Source organism: Hippichthys cyanospilos, chromosome 7 (assembly GCF_059441005.1).
Source record: "Hippichthys cyanospilos isolate Australia breed blue-spotted pipefish chromosome 7, RoL_Hcya_1.0, whole genome shotgun sequence".
NCBI lineage: Eukaryota > Metazoa > Chordata > Actinopteri > Syngnathiformes > Syngnathidae > Hippichthys > Hippichthys cyanospilos.
Window position 1 is genome coordinate 16,820,961 of NC_142375.1, and position 14,198 is coordinate 16,835,158.

General features: G+C 39.7%; 1 protein-coding gene across 1 annotated transcript in view; it reads right to left on the bottom strand.

Annotated features, from left to right (window-relative positions):
* Nucleotides 1–14,198, bottom strand: part of pkd1a (polycystic kidney disease 1a) — a 59,015-nt gene that overhangs the window by 13,478 nt on the left and 31,339 nt on the right. The window contains 16 exon segments of the mRNA XM_088420199.1: nt 69–333; nt 1,379–1,556; nt 2,495–2,810; nt 2,892–2,980; nt 3,116–3,427; nt 4,183–4,327; nt 4,438–4,590; nt 5,515–5,674; nt 6,887–7,103; nt 8,770–9,091; nt 9,485–9,625; nt 11,010–11,162; nt 11,825–11,975; nt 13,073–13,515; nt 13,607–13,906; nt 14,001–14,198. Of these exon segments, the coding sequence (XP_088276325.1) occupies nt 69–333; nt 1,379–1,556; nt 2,495–2,810; nt 2,892–2,980; nt 3,116–3,427; nt 4,183–4,327; nt 4,438–4,590; nt 5,515–5,674; nt 6,887–7,103; nt 8,770–9,091; nt 9,485–9,625; nt 11,010–11,162; nt 11,825–11,975; nt 13,073–13,515; nt 13,607–13,906; nt 14,001–14,198 (3,543 nt within the window).

A 14,198-nucleotide genomic window follows, 5' to 3' on the forward strand; every position in this document is an offset into this window, starting at 1 on the left:
GAAAGTTACCATGTTGTTGATGTTGAACACTAAGGAATATCTCATAGTAGCATATACGTAGTACTGACTGGTACTGTAAAGCTGACGGCATGAGGTGGTACAAAGAGGCCCGCTGCGAAGGCGGTGAGGTGTCTGGTGCGACAAACGGCTCTGCTGGAATTGGTTTCTGCTAGGGGCACCATGCCATCCGTTCGCCACTGCTTTTCGCTCTCGCTGAAGTACTGGCAAAGCGAGGCGAACAGCCCGACCTCAAGATGAACGCCGGCGTACTGGGAGCTGGGCCTACAGGGCGTGCTCACGTTGATGAAGTAATCAAGTGTGGTGTCATATGTCCTGGGGAACATATGGTAGAAATGTACAGGATTGACTATTTACAACCATCAGGGATGGGACCAGAGACAAATCCCACACGACAAGAACGAGACAAGATTTTTTTCAAAATTTCTCATATAATCATGCCTAAAATTAATTTTCCAGTTTTCAGAACGTGGAGTCAGGCTTATTTTTTCCAGCTGCAGCTGAGATCTTTCCTAATACTGAATAGTGGAACAAAATGCAATCAGGTCTTGATAGTTGTGATGTATGGCATCCCCTTTTTTTTTTGGCTTTGTTTAAAAGCGGTCTTTGTCTTATCTGCCAGTGTTTTGCCATAGTTTTCTTCAACTGGGAAAACTGAAATATTGCCAGAGGTGACTTGAATGTAGGGCTGCAAAATTAATTGAATTTTAATCACAATCACAATATTTGGCTGCCACGATTAATTTAGCTAAATCTCGGCGATATTAACAGTGAAAGAATAAAGCACTTTTTTTATTCCAAGTCAAATCGAGCACTTTGCCATCCTACCACCGGAGGGCGTTGTTTCTCCAATTGTCAATTGAGACCCTTTTTGAGATTGGAGTAAAAATTGGAGTAAATTTGTTTGAAATGACCGAAAATGACATTTTGACGGCAAATTGATTAACGTTTGCTTAAAAGTAAATATTGTGATTGGTTCTTACTTGTGATTGGTTCGCAAGTAAGTTAGCTGTGTTGCCCTGTGTGCCAAAACAAATACAACCACATTTCCGCTTAAATTTGAATGGCCAACTTTTATAGTTTATTTTGGACAATCAACTTTTTTTGTTAAATATAATCAGTGAGATTTTATGATGGTTTCATGTAGTCTGGGTTTCTCAGCACATTTGATGACATTTGACGTATTTTAATATCATGCAGAACAGTAACAAGCCGCCCATTCTGCTGCAAAAAAATCAGCCAAAAGAATAAAGATCTCGTCCTATGCACGGACGAGAAATCTTGTGGCGTTCTCATCTCGCAAGATCCTGTCCCATCCCTAACAACCATGTTTGACATGCATCTATTGAGAGGCACTTACTCAGGTGATAGGAAGAACGTGTACTTCGTATGGTCAAGGCCTTGGCTTCGGGTCATGCTGAGTGTGATACGTTTTCGATCCGTGCAGTTGAATTCATTAGGCCGTTCATGGGAATGAAGGTAGGCCTCTATATATGGCTCCTCAGAGGCTTCATCCCTCTCGGTTCTGCCTCCTGCATCTGATATAATAAATAAAGATAGGAATACAGTGTTTTTTGTGTCTTTTTAAAGATAAAAGAATCCATTATCTCTCTCATTCACACTTTCACTGAGCGTGAAATTTAAAAATCACATTCTTCCAAATGTGCATGTAGTGATTCTCAGACTTATTGTATGCCATGGGCAGAGGAATTTTTGCCATAGAGACAGAAAATACAGAAAAGACGCCGCAGAGAAATCAATGTACTCAAGCAAATGGCGATGCAAGATGGCCGTCGGTGGCTTCACTTCTACAAAAGTGTGTAAGGCTGCATTCGAGGAAGCCGTAAAATCGGACTTTTCCAACTGCAGAGTAGGAAACGTGCTCTCAAACATCCCTTTGAACTAGGGGTCCAAGTTGCAAAGTCGAAAAAAAAATGGCCCGACTTTACGGAGCGGCTTCAATCTGATGTCACTCATTAATTGCGACCACCATCGGGACAAAGACAGTGAATTGTAAAACAAAGATCAAAGATCAAAACGTGTTGTGATGAACCAGAACAAAAAAAATATTGAACCTAGCCATTTTTGTTTACATTAGCCTTGAACGCGTTGAGGTCAGAAGTGGAATTCCCCACCTTCCTTGAACGCGGCAAGAGCTGTATTATTAGATTACATTGTATATTTCTAGGTTAGAATGATATTTTATGTGTTTTATTTGTTTTATAGCTGTCCTGCAAATAATTAAATCCATGTCCAAATGACTGTAAAGATTTTGGTCAGGGTAAAATGTAAGCTATTTATTTGTATCGACAACCAGGTATAGAAATATTTGAGAAATGGCATTTGTTTTTGGTTATCTGCAAAACCTCTATTTAGAAAAAGTCAAATTTGTTCTCCACTCGGCATCAAATTCACACTCTCACATGTAAATGTGCCCGCTTGCTCACATTTGAATTATATCAAGGTGTGCACTGACCTTCCAATGCGGTGAAGTTGAGCTGAACAAACAGCCCGGCCTGTCGGTTGTTGTTCCCTGTGATCACCTTGACGATGACAGAGTCGCACTGGCTGATGTTCACAGCGCCGGCCGTGGGCACGCCCCCTGCAGCTGAGGAATCTGCGCCGAGCTCTCCGCCGGTGCCATTGTTAATGGCAACAGTGATGGCGATACTGTCATCAAGTCCGGAGATGGGAATCTGGGTGCCGTTTTGAGTGCGAAACTCCATGGACGCCACCTCTGTGGAGACTGTGTAGTTGGCTACATAGTTGAAGGGGAAAGGGTTGGACTCCAACTACGGAAAAAAAAAAATGGGGGTCATGTAAGGAGTATTGGCCAGTGGCCTTTGCAAGTGTGCAAATTTAAGTGTGCTTACCTGGAAGAGTAACTGCATAACGCTATTTCCTGCAGCCGCTCTGCCAAGACTGCTGTTGAATGCCCTGGGGATGGAGAACCGCTGGCACTCTACAAACATACAAGATGACACAATCATGACACATTGATCCTGACAGTCCTCCTAATAATTTACAACCATCTTCAGCCCGCAAGGTGATAAAAGCAGACATGATGGTATGCTCCACACTGAATAAACAGGCCCACCTGGACTGCTGTTGCCGTGGTAACAGAGGAGGCTCTGAGGGTCTGCCAATTTTCCCGTGGCAGCTATCTCTGATCCCCTGAGCACAAGCGGTTCCTCGTTCAAGACGCGGCCGTGCATTAGGATTAGCATGAGGACGGAGGACAGGCTGTAGGCTTTGGCTGCCACTCGCAGTGGGTGTGGCTCTAAGGAGGAAGGAGAGGGGTCCAACTGTATTCCGCCAGGGTATGCACCAGACGAGGTCAACGGAGAAGTAGAGAAGACAGATGCGGAATCCACGTAGGCTGACTGGCTGACTTGATGGATCAGATCACCTTTTGGGAGACGTGTGAGAAAGAGCTGGAGATTTGAATTCTGCTTCCAAAATCTGAACCATCATTTATTTTTCTATCTACATGAGTTGTGTGATAAGAGGAATGCTAAAGGAAATGCCACCTGAGTTAAATGAATGAGTGGTTATAATTTATGATCTGTTGAGCCAAAATAAGTTAGTTTCATCCACTCCCAACGTTTCTTCTGCATCCACTGGGACATCTACACCAGAAATTACTTCAGTATTGAATAACAGAGATATTCGAATGCATTAGATGTGATTTTCCATGTTGAATTTAGAATGAAATAACATACTCTAGGACTTATAATTTTTTGTCCATCCATTTTCTCTAGCTGCATATTCTTACTAGGGTCGCTTGCTTGCTGGTGCCTATCCCAGTTGTCTTGGGCAGTACTGGTGGGACTCTGAACTGTGAGGTGGACATGCTAACCACTCTTCCACCAAGCTGCCCTGTTTTTAACACAGGGTTATTTAAAAACAATTATCGACATGTGGCTTGTCGTTATTGGGGAACTACGGAGGCTCTAAATTGTACATCACAAATACAAATAACTAAACAAGTGAAAAACAGAAACACATTTAAAAAAAACAAAAAATGCAAAAGCAAACAAATGAAAAACTTGTTTTGTGTTTCATAATAAGTTTTTGTTTTTTTTGTCTGTTAATATAACAGCCTTGTGATGGAAGCTTTTTTTCATGATGCCATAGAGAACTAATAAATTCCAATGAATTTACCCATGATGTTGAGGATGTTGTCAGCAATTTCAGTTGGAGTAACCGTTCCCTGCTTGGTGTCATTTTGCAGAATCTCTAACATGGACTCAAGTTTGTTTAGTGTGCTGTTCTGACACTCCTCACAGATGAACTCCCTACTCACTGCCTGAAAAGAAAACAGAGGAAACAACAACCAGTTCTTTGAAAGCTCTTTCATTTTCAAAGATGTTTTTTCCTGGTTTGCTCTCTTCAGATACAGTAGAAGATCATACTCACTGTGCATTGCGCCAGGGCAGCAGAGGTTTGCTGAATATCATTGACGGTGTTCAGATCCAGTGCAGTCAGCGCCCTGGTGATGTTGCTGCGGACTCTGACCCGGTAATCTCGCTCCGCTAGAGACACTTGAGTTGACTCCCTGCTCTGCTCGTACTGTTACAAAATACAGTCAGGATTTATACAGGTTATGAAATATATACACTCAGTAGTGGTCGGTCAGGTCCAAAAAAAAGGAATGAAAACAAGCATTGACCTACATTTACGAATTCATAGGATTTGTTTCAGAAAATTGTAACTTATTCTTGAGACTAACAGATGAATCGTTTATCTGATCTCAGCGTTTTTTTTTTTTTAAAGTCATCATCATCGCAGAGAAAATATTGTAGTACAGTGCTCCCTTGCTACAATGCGGTTTGGTTATTGCGGCTTCCCTTATGAACATAACTTTGTTTTATTGCAGGCTTACCTCTCTATTTTTCTTTCCTTAAGTCGGACCAGTCAAGGAACAGCAATTTTTTTTATTTAAAAAAATTGTAGTGGAAATGTGGTTTAATCATAAATAATTCCGTTTTATTGGGAACTTCCCTTATTGTGTTGCTAAATGTAAAGCCAAATTCAACAGATAATACTGTATGTTGATTTTTTTTTTTTTTTAGCCTAAACAGATTTCTGATTCTTTGCGCTAACATGTCAAAATCAAGTCTCCACAGGGCCTTTCGAATCAGTAGTGCTGGCCGATGTCACTTCCGCTACTGTATTTTAGTGAGGGCGCCCTTTAATTAACAAATCATATTCATACAGATTCAAATCATACAGATTTGAGCTACGCATTTTGAGGTCGTCAAATGAGTTGGTCACAGAAAACTTTGACAAGCAAAAAAAGAAACATGATTGTTGTGATAGGCACACAATAACAATCATTATTTTTTACTGAGTCTGATGTATTTTATGTTTTTATCAAGTTAAAGCCAAAACAGTGATTCTGAAATTCTTTTGGTTTCATTCACTGTGATGTTATTGTAGCGGTCATGAATTGGATAAATGCATGCAGTATGTTCAAGTCTAGATCTCCCTTACCTCATTGAGAACAGTAATAAGAGCCAAGGATAGCTCCCGGACCCTCTGGGAGTCTCCTTGCTCTAGCAGCTGTTTGAGTCTGCTGTCAGTCAGCTCAGCCAGCCAGTGAGGAAGACTACTATATACAGCTGGTGGATCTGGCAGCACCACCTCAATTGATCTGTGTACAAACACAAACTTGTATAGTTTTGCTTGATACATTTCTCTGATTAGTTATCACTAAAGGTGCGATAACTGATAACTAATCGAATACACAGTAAAATGATGAATATTTTTGGTCATCGAGTATCCGTGTACAGACTTAAAATTGTCCAAATGCTCAGAATTGCAGCTGCTTGACACAAAATATTTTTCAATTTATTCAAAACCTCAATGAAAACTGACAGATGAACATTGAGTTGAATCAGTAGAAGATAGTTTGAAAAAAAATTTGTATTTTCTGCACTATCAAATCAAACTTTTTGTTTGTTTCTTAACTCATTTATTTTCATTGACAGCTTAAGATGCATTTTGTTACTAGGTTGGCGATAAATTACTTAACTCATTCACTGCCATACAGTTCTAGCCTCCTGAGACCCAACCTATTCATTTATGCCCAATTGTTGTGTCCATTCTGTGTCCATTCAGAAAAGTTACGTGGATCTAACCAAATACGTGAGAGATCATAGGAAAGATTAGGATGTTCTCTACTGAGGATACTTGGAGACAGCAGGGTAGCTTGGATGACTCCAAAAAATACTGCACAAAAGATACAAAAGTTACAAAGACAATGCGAACATAGTGGACACAAATGAATATGCTGTGTCTCAGGGGAACAGTTAAATGTTTTGACCTTCATGAAACCTGTACATTAATGTTACAGTATATTCTGAAGTATGTTTAAAAAAGATTTAGAAGTAATCAAGCCTAGTTAATACCTTGAACTAGATTTAGCAGTATACAGTAGATTCCATCACTTTAAACTTCATTTTGCATTCCAAAATTTTTCATGATAAAAACCATGAGAGGTTCCAAAAGTAAAAATCCCTCTTTTAAATGAAGCAGTCTCAAGCGCTCGTACACCTGTTGACAATCTTTTGTGCCCCTTTGAAACTGCACTGTCTTTGTATGAAATAGTCGCATGGCAACAACTGACAGGTTGCCCAAATTTTGAAGCGCTGACAAAGCAGCCTTGCCGGAACAAACATGAAAATTTTGCCTCCTGTTAGACCGCACCAAAAGATGAATCTTTCACGAGATATCATTTTATATTTTTCATGCTTTAAATGAATAAAGTTTGATTTGATTTAATAGATTTGATAAAATAGTTCAACCTTGGGAGATGTCAAAAGAAAATCTAATCCAAACATTCTCAACTGTAAAACATAGTTACTTGTTGAGGGCAGTGATGGTTGCTCCTTGAAGATCCTCCACTGTGATGGACACAGCTACGCGATGTCGAGCCGAGCTGAAGCCCGGGGGAAGAAAGGCCGAACGCTCTGGGCTGCTGCCTTTATACACGCAAAATTCCTCACAGTAGTCTTCCTTGCAGCGGGTCACCAATAAACCGTAGAGTAAAGGTGTCTCTGAGACTCCACGATCACTGTACCCTGGAGAGAATGAAGGAGGGAAGCGCAATTCAGTGTGCGTTTAGGACAGCGGTTGGTAGCCTTTAACTCATTCAGTCCCAAAGATTTTTTTTTTTTTGGAGGGTTTTTTTGTTTTTATTTTTTGAGTGCACACATCCGATCCCAGATTGCTTTGTTTCCAATTTTTTCTTCCAAGTATCTGGTAAAGGAGGGTCGAAAAATGGCTAGTAGAAAGTAATTGATTAGTTTGAGTAATGCACTCTGTAAGTATTGAAGTATTAAAAAAACAATTGCATTAGTCACTAAAGTACGTACTGAAGCAGTCGATCACGTTAAGTAAAAGCAATCACTAAAGCTGATTTATTAGTCGGGGCCATTTCAAGACTCTTTTTTTAGCCAAACTAGAAAAAAAGGAAAAAAATAGTATAAAATGAAGAATTTTTTTCAAAATTAGTTGGATGTAGGGAACTTATATATGTCATTGAAATTGAATTAATTACTATGCAAGGAGCTATTTTGACTGTCTATCATTGAAAAAAAAAAAAACACTGTAAGCCACAATAACTTTTTGACATCTCAAGTGAGGATAACGCATGTAAAAAAAAATTAAATGTGACCTTAAAGGACAGTGTGTAAGGTTTAGACTGTTTTTCATTACGGACAACAGGAGATGCTGCAGGTGCAGCATTCACCATTGCCTGTAGCTACTGTTGGTCATTATGAACACATCATTCACAAGTTTTTGATCCTTTTGCAGCAAACCAAAAACGCCATCTCTTTAGTGAACACTTCATCACATGTGAATCATGCAATCAGCTTTCTAATTGAATTTAGGACTATTACACTCATTATAAAATATGTGGTAGCTACAATACCCAATTAAAATATTTACAATAGCAGTCAAAATAATGAACACCTGTAAGTGCAAACACTCTTTTAAGCATTAAAAGGTAAAGAAATTCAAGCGAATAACTCCTGAAAATGCACAAATTCATCCAGTTTATGCTGTTGTTTTTGCTTTTTGCAGCGCACACTCAGGAGAGCACAATAGCGCTTTACCTAAATGGTCCCACAAGGTTGGCAAAAATAAAAAAAGTACAGTAATAAAAAAAAAAAAAAAAAACAAAAAAAAAAACATTATCTAATTGCAATGAGCGTATGCAGTGGCGATGAGTTTGTGCAGTGGCAATTTTCCAACATTAAACGGCTAGGAATGTTGAGGTAAATATAGCTGTACACATCAATAAAATAAATAAATAAATAGATAAATCATCTTTCTCCTAAATTTGACTATCAATCTGCAAGTTTTCCATTTTCTTCAGGATGCCCTTTGCCATGCATCATTATTCACACCGTTCCACTTGATCAAATAGAGAACATTCTTAATAACTGTAAATTCAGTCCATGATTTCTCTATGACCTGACTTGCATGGACATATGGCAATGTAAATGGCCATAAGTGCTTTCACTTTAAACGGCCAATTGATGGGGGCTTCACTTTTACTTCTCCCTAGCGTGAATAAGTATTAAACAGCATTGTTCGTCCACAGTTTCTTTCATTGTTAACAAATGCGGTGATTAAAAGCAGAAATGAGGGATGGGCATTATTCAAGAAAGCAAGTCTTCATGTCTGCTCGAATCAATAATAGCAATTTGTTAGCTCCTGCCTAACGTGTAAAGAATGTACCTGAGCAGTTGAAGTGCACTCTGTCCAACAGCGTTCGAATGGTCCAACCTCCAGCGTCCGCTTCACCATTGTCTCCCCCGGCTTCGTCTCCCGCTTGCAGGTGACACTCCCCTCCAGCCGGAGGCATGTTGTGGTGCAAGGTGATGGACGCAGCACCCTCACCATCCAGCGTGTCGTCAGTTACGTGCAGCGTGAAAATGTACGAGTCTCCGTGGCGAAGAACGCCCTGCCGCAGCACCAGGTTCATGCAGTCGTTTCCCGTGGTGGTTGAGGAGGAGTCCAGGATCAGAGTCTCGTTCTGCAGTGTCATAGCGGTCCATCTCTAATGAGGACAAAGGAAACAACAACTTTTGATTATATGCACTCCTGTGACAATGAGTTGTGAGTTAAGCTAAGCCACATAAGCACATCCAGCTGCAAAACACCCTTGAACACCAAGTGACTGCGCGTATTTTGTCTTTTCTGGTTGTTTTCCATTTTTAGAAAGGATAATGAATCTCTCTGGCTGTAATTATACAATGACCTCAGTGTCACACCCACTCACTAATACCTGCGCCAGAAATGTTGGAATAACAGAGCATGGAGAAGCTGCAGGAAGAAGTTGGAAATAATGACCTCACTGTTGTCTGTGTGTAGCAGTGACCTCATCTAACTGAGGCTGCCATAGTGGGATTGTGAACGTCTGTGTGTCCCAGAGTGACTTGTGTGTTTTTACCCCGCGGTGAAAGCCCTGGCAGTTAGTGCAGGTTCCTCGGAGGTAGACGTAGGAGTTCTGACTGACTTCGTAGATGGACTGTGCCCTACAGGACACACACTCCAGATATACCATGGGAATGTGACCACTTTGGACGAGTACCTGTCACACACACACACACACACAAACACAAACACACTCACATATTAGTGAGCTTTGGTACAGTGGAACAAAACCATCCAGTCTGTCAGCAGTTCTCAAATTGGGTCTGCGAAGGCTCTTCAGGCGCCACTCGAGACTTTAAACAGGGGTTCTGCATTTCTTAAATATAATTTAACGCTGTAATGGGAACAGTTCATTTTTCTTTTCAAAGTAAGAGCAAATTGATAAGAAGATGAAGATGAACCATGAGCAGTAGGAGGCAATCATGCTCAAAAATGACCAGTCTACTTGTCGATAAAAAGACCATCAACAATAAGAAGAACAGCAAGTTATAGAACTCATAGTAGCTCGTCAGCTCTACTCTCAAGTTTACTAATGGAATATTGTTAACACATCGTCTGTCAGTTACCTTAACAACACTATTGCATGATAAAAGTACATACAGTATAACATTATGTATGTGTGAAGTAAATGGTAGTTAGAATTTGTTGGCCATAAATGGAAATTGCTAACGCGCTAATGCTAATCGCAATTGATAGCCAATTAGCAAAAGCAAGTTTTGTTGGTGTCTAAAAATTCCCATGTAGAGAAGATAATAATGAATAGTTATAGCCGCTAACTTCAATTCGAGTTCAACAATAATAGATTAAAATAACAAAATACAAAATAATTAAATAAATAAATAAACAGACACACATTCAATCTTATTTACCTGATAAAAATAAAACAAAAAAGTATAGGGGCAGTTACTTGATGAAATAATTGATGGGATAATTTATTTAAAACAGATTAAATAGTGAAAGCCCTATATGATTTATTGGTGATTTATGACCAGATTTTTCACTGAGCAATACAAAATAAAAGCTTTCTCCTAAAATGCCTATATTTCCCAGGCAAAAGTCTAAATTTCTCCTAAATGCATCATCTGATTTTCAATCACACTTTATATTTGATATTTATATTTGAGCAATCTTATTTTTTTTTCCCACTCATTTTTTTTTTTTTAAATCCCCAAAAACCTTACGCCATTTAGGGGCTGAAAAAATATGGCACTGAGGGTACATCAATAAAATAAGGTCGAGAACCATCATATCACGATAATGCTTCTAGCCTTTATAGTTTCCTGAAAATGTGCTCTTGAATAGGTTAAATTAAATCAACTTGAACTTTCATATAATAAAGGGAAAAAAATATATTAAAGGTTACTTAGAATGTTTAACAATAAACTAGAGACAACACACAAGAATTAAGGCTGAACTGTAAACTTTGTGATGGTCAGAGTCTGAGATATTATATATTGCCCCTTAAAATTGGGTTCCCTAAGGCCTGACTATATTTTTATTGCTCATGTTTATTCTTAACGCAACACAAGGTGCACACTCACAGCTTGCGTGGTGGACTCTGGCGTCATTCCATCTTTACTGATAGACAGCTTGAAAGTGTATTCAACATCTGCCTCTAACTCCGAGCCAGATATTCCCAGTACAGGACCGCTGGAGCCCAATCCAAAATTCAGGCTGGAGCAGTGTTCTGGACCCTGCAAAAAGAGATTTGACACCAGTCTTCAGAAAACTAACAAATACTGTACATAATGTTTGTATGCAGGAAAAGAACATACTATTTATGTAAAGGTACACAGGGGACTTCACTAATTATGCAAGACACCATATTGTGTATGTGTGTTTAAATATAATTTCATTGTCAGGGTGGGGGGCTGTGATCATTTAACCGTTGAAAAACCCTTGAAAGGAACGTGTACACTAAAACACACACACACTGGACACACCCATTCTCGAGGGTCTTCAGTTGCAGTCCAGCCGAAAAAGTGAAAGTAGTGTTGAGTGTGAAAACAAACAAATTCACACCCACTACATAAAAGCACAAAAGATTACAATGTGTTCATCCGCCTTCGCTATATCCGATGGTCAGAACCAGATGACCAATTATATAACGTTTCCACAGCTACAAATTAGTACCAAACCATAGCACATCTGATACATTTCCTGTTAAAAACTGCCATGGAGATATTTTTCTATGGGGTTCCCTTTTCACTAAATCAAAGTCCAATGTGTAGAGAGTTAAAAGAAAAAAGGCAAAAATGTTGAGAGTGGACTTACTGGAATACAGTAAGCGTACTCTTATTAGAACGGCTGAAAAAAAATCCCCCAAAATGATGTACTTTTGCATTTCTAATCTCACCTTTGATGTGCTTTGACATTCCCAATGGTAGTGGAGTAGTGACTGGTTTTCAGGATCCATATTTGGATCGTAAGACTGCTCTGCACTCAGCTGGAGGTCTTGAGTCATGGACCAGACCCTGTAGGTGCCACCCTCTATGATCGGCATGAGCCTGTGAGAAAACAGCAAGGGAGGGGGTACGACTGGCATCAAATAATGTATAACTGCATGCTTTCTACAGATTTTCACAAACTATAGTATAGCTATCAGTTGTTATGCAGTTAGTGATTGTCAGAGTAGAAGTCAGTCAGTAATATGTAAGTAATGACAAGCACATTAATTTTCTTGATTATATTTAAGTCTGCTTGTCGAGAAGAAGAAGTAGAAGAAGGCGACAAAGAAGAAAAATAAAAAGTTAATGACCTCATTGTAGCTAACATGCAACTCCACTTTAAAGTTTACACAAAGAAAATTGTTGAAGAATTATCTGTGAGTGACTCAAAGGGCACTATTACGCGTGTAATGTAAATATAACATTATGTATGTAAGAAGTAAATGGTAGTGAGTGTTTATGAACCTTAAATGGTAGTAGCTAGCGTGCTAATGCTAATCACGATTGCTAACCGTTAGCATAGGGCAAATTTTATAGGGCATAGGGCAACCGCAGATTAGTTTAAAAAAAAATGGTAAATAAATGGGGGTGTAATTACACAATGGAATAATTGATAAGATAATTGGTTTTAAAAATATTCAATAGTGACAGCCCTAACATGCGACAATAATTCTCTACAATCTTATCAGTTTATTATATATTTTGCGCCAAGATTTTCAATAAGCAATATAATACAATATTGCTCCCCAAAAAATTTAAATTCCTCCTTAAACTAAAGACTCCATTTCTGCAGAATGCGTCATCTGACTTTCAAGATTCTTTTCGAGTGTACTCGGGCTGAAATAGTCCTTCCAAACACACATTATTCATTTATTTTTAAATCTTGTCAAATCGTACTATTAGATTTGTGCAATTTTATGGGAAATACTATATTGGAATATTTAGGTCTCCATCTTTCTTTCTATCTTTTCTATCTGCCAGGGTCAATTATCAGTATTTGTGAGTACTCACTGCTCAAAAAGTTGAGTAATACAGGGAAAAAATTGGCATTGAACATGCCTAATAAATAACATTTCTGAAATACCTCTTTTGGGCTAGCCTATTTTTACATGACGATAAATGAAAGTAGATTTGTTCTAAAACTTGTTTTGACTAACCTTGCTGCCATGACGCTGAGTTGCAGACAGGCTGCTTTCCTCAATGGCACGCCTTCATATGACAAAGAAAACACCAAAGTGTAGTTCCCTGTAGGCAGCACCATCTTGGGCAATGACAGTTGTAGCCGTCGCACATCCACCTCCGCTGGGAGGGGGATTTCTGTATTAGGGGCTGGCTGAGAGGGATTGGACAAAACCCCGGATGGAAGAAGGTGGTCGCTATTATCACAGGTTTGTGTTGCGAGTACTTGCCACAAGTACTGCGCCCCATATAAAATACAGCCTTTCAGGTCCACAGTGGCTTCAACAAAAGTTGGCTGGGATCTCCAAATGGCGAGGCGGGGCGCTTCGATCACTTGTACTTCTGGTTCCTCACACTCCAAGACACTGACATTTACTTCAACCTGGGCCAACACCCAGCTCACCAGATTACTACAATTCACCTGGCAAAAAGAAAAAAGACCCGGTGAGGACAACAAGCATTGAAAAAGAGCTATCCGTATAATCGCGCTCCTATCCATTTATGAAACGTACTTGGACCACATAGTTTCCTGGGTTCTTGTACTCATGGCCCACAGTCGTGGTGTTGGTGTGAACTGAAGTAGAGCCGTCATTAAAGTCCCAAAAGCACTCTAGAGAATTCGATATGGGTGTGACAGAAGCTACCATCGTGACAGTTTTGTTGACCAAAGTGTCCTGAGGTGTTGCATACAGGACTGCTGCCGCCAGCAGGTTCTGCACAAGGATGTGCTTGGTGATGTTCTGAGCATGCAATGCATTAAAGGCCTTCAGGTATATTGTCAATAGACCTGCTTCCTCTGGTATGTAGGCCACCTGGTTTGACAGATGAAAAATCACTACTTGCTTCACAGTTGACAAAGTGATGACGGGATTATAAACACGTCTATGTAGATGAAACGAGTTTTACCTCTTTGCCAATATGTGATGTCTTGTGGCGGTGATGCAGGTCAAAAGTCCAGAGAAAACTAACAGGTTTACCAGTCACAATACTGGCGGAAAACAACCTCTTCACACCAACTGGGATTGCTGCGCAGCTTCCTTGGATGGACAGTCCGCGTACTGGCTCCATCACCTCAACCTGGAGGTGTCGCCGCTTGAAACTTAC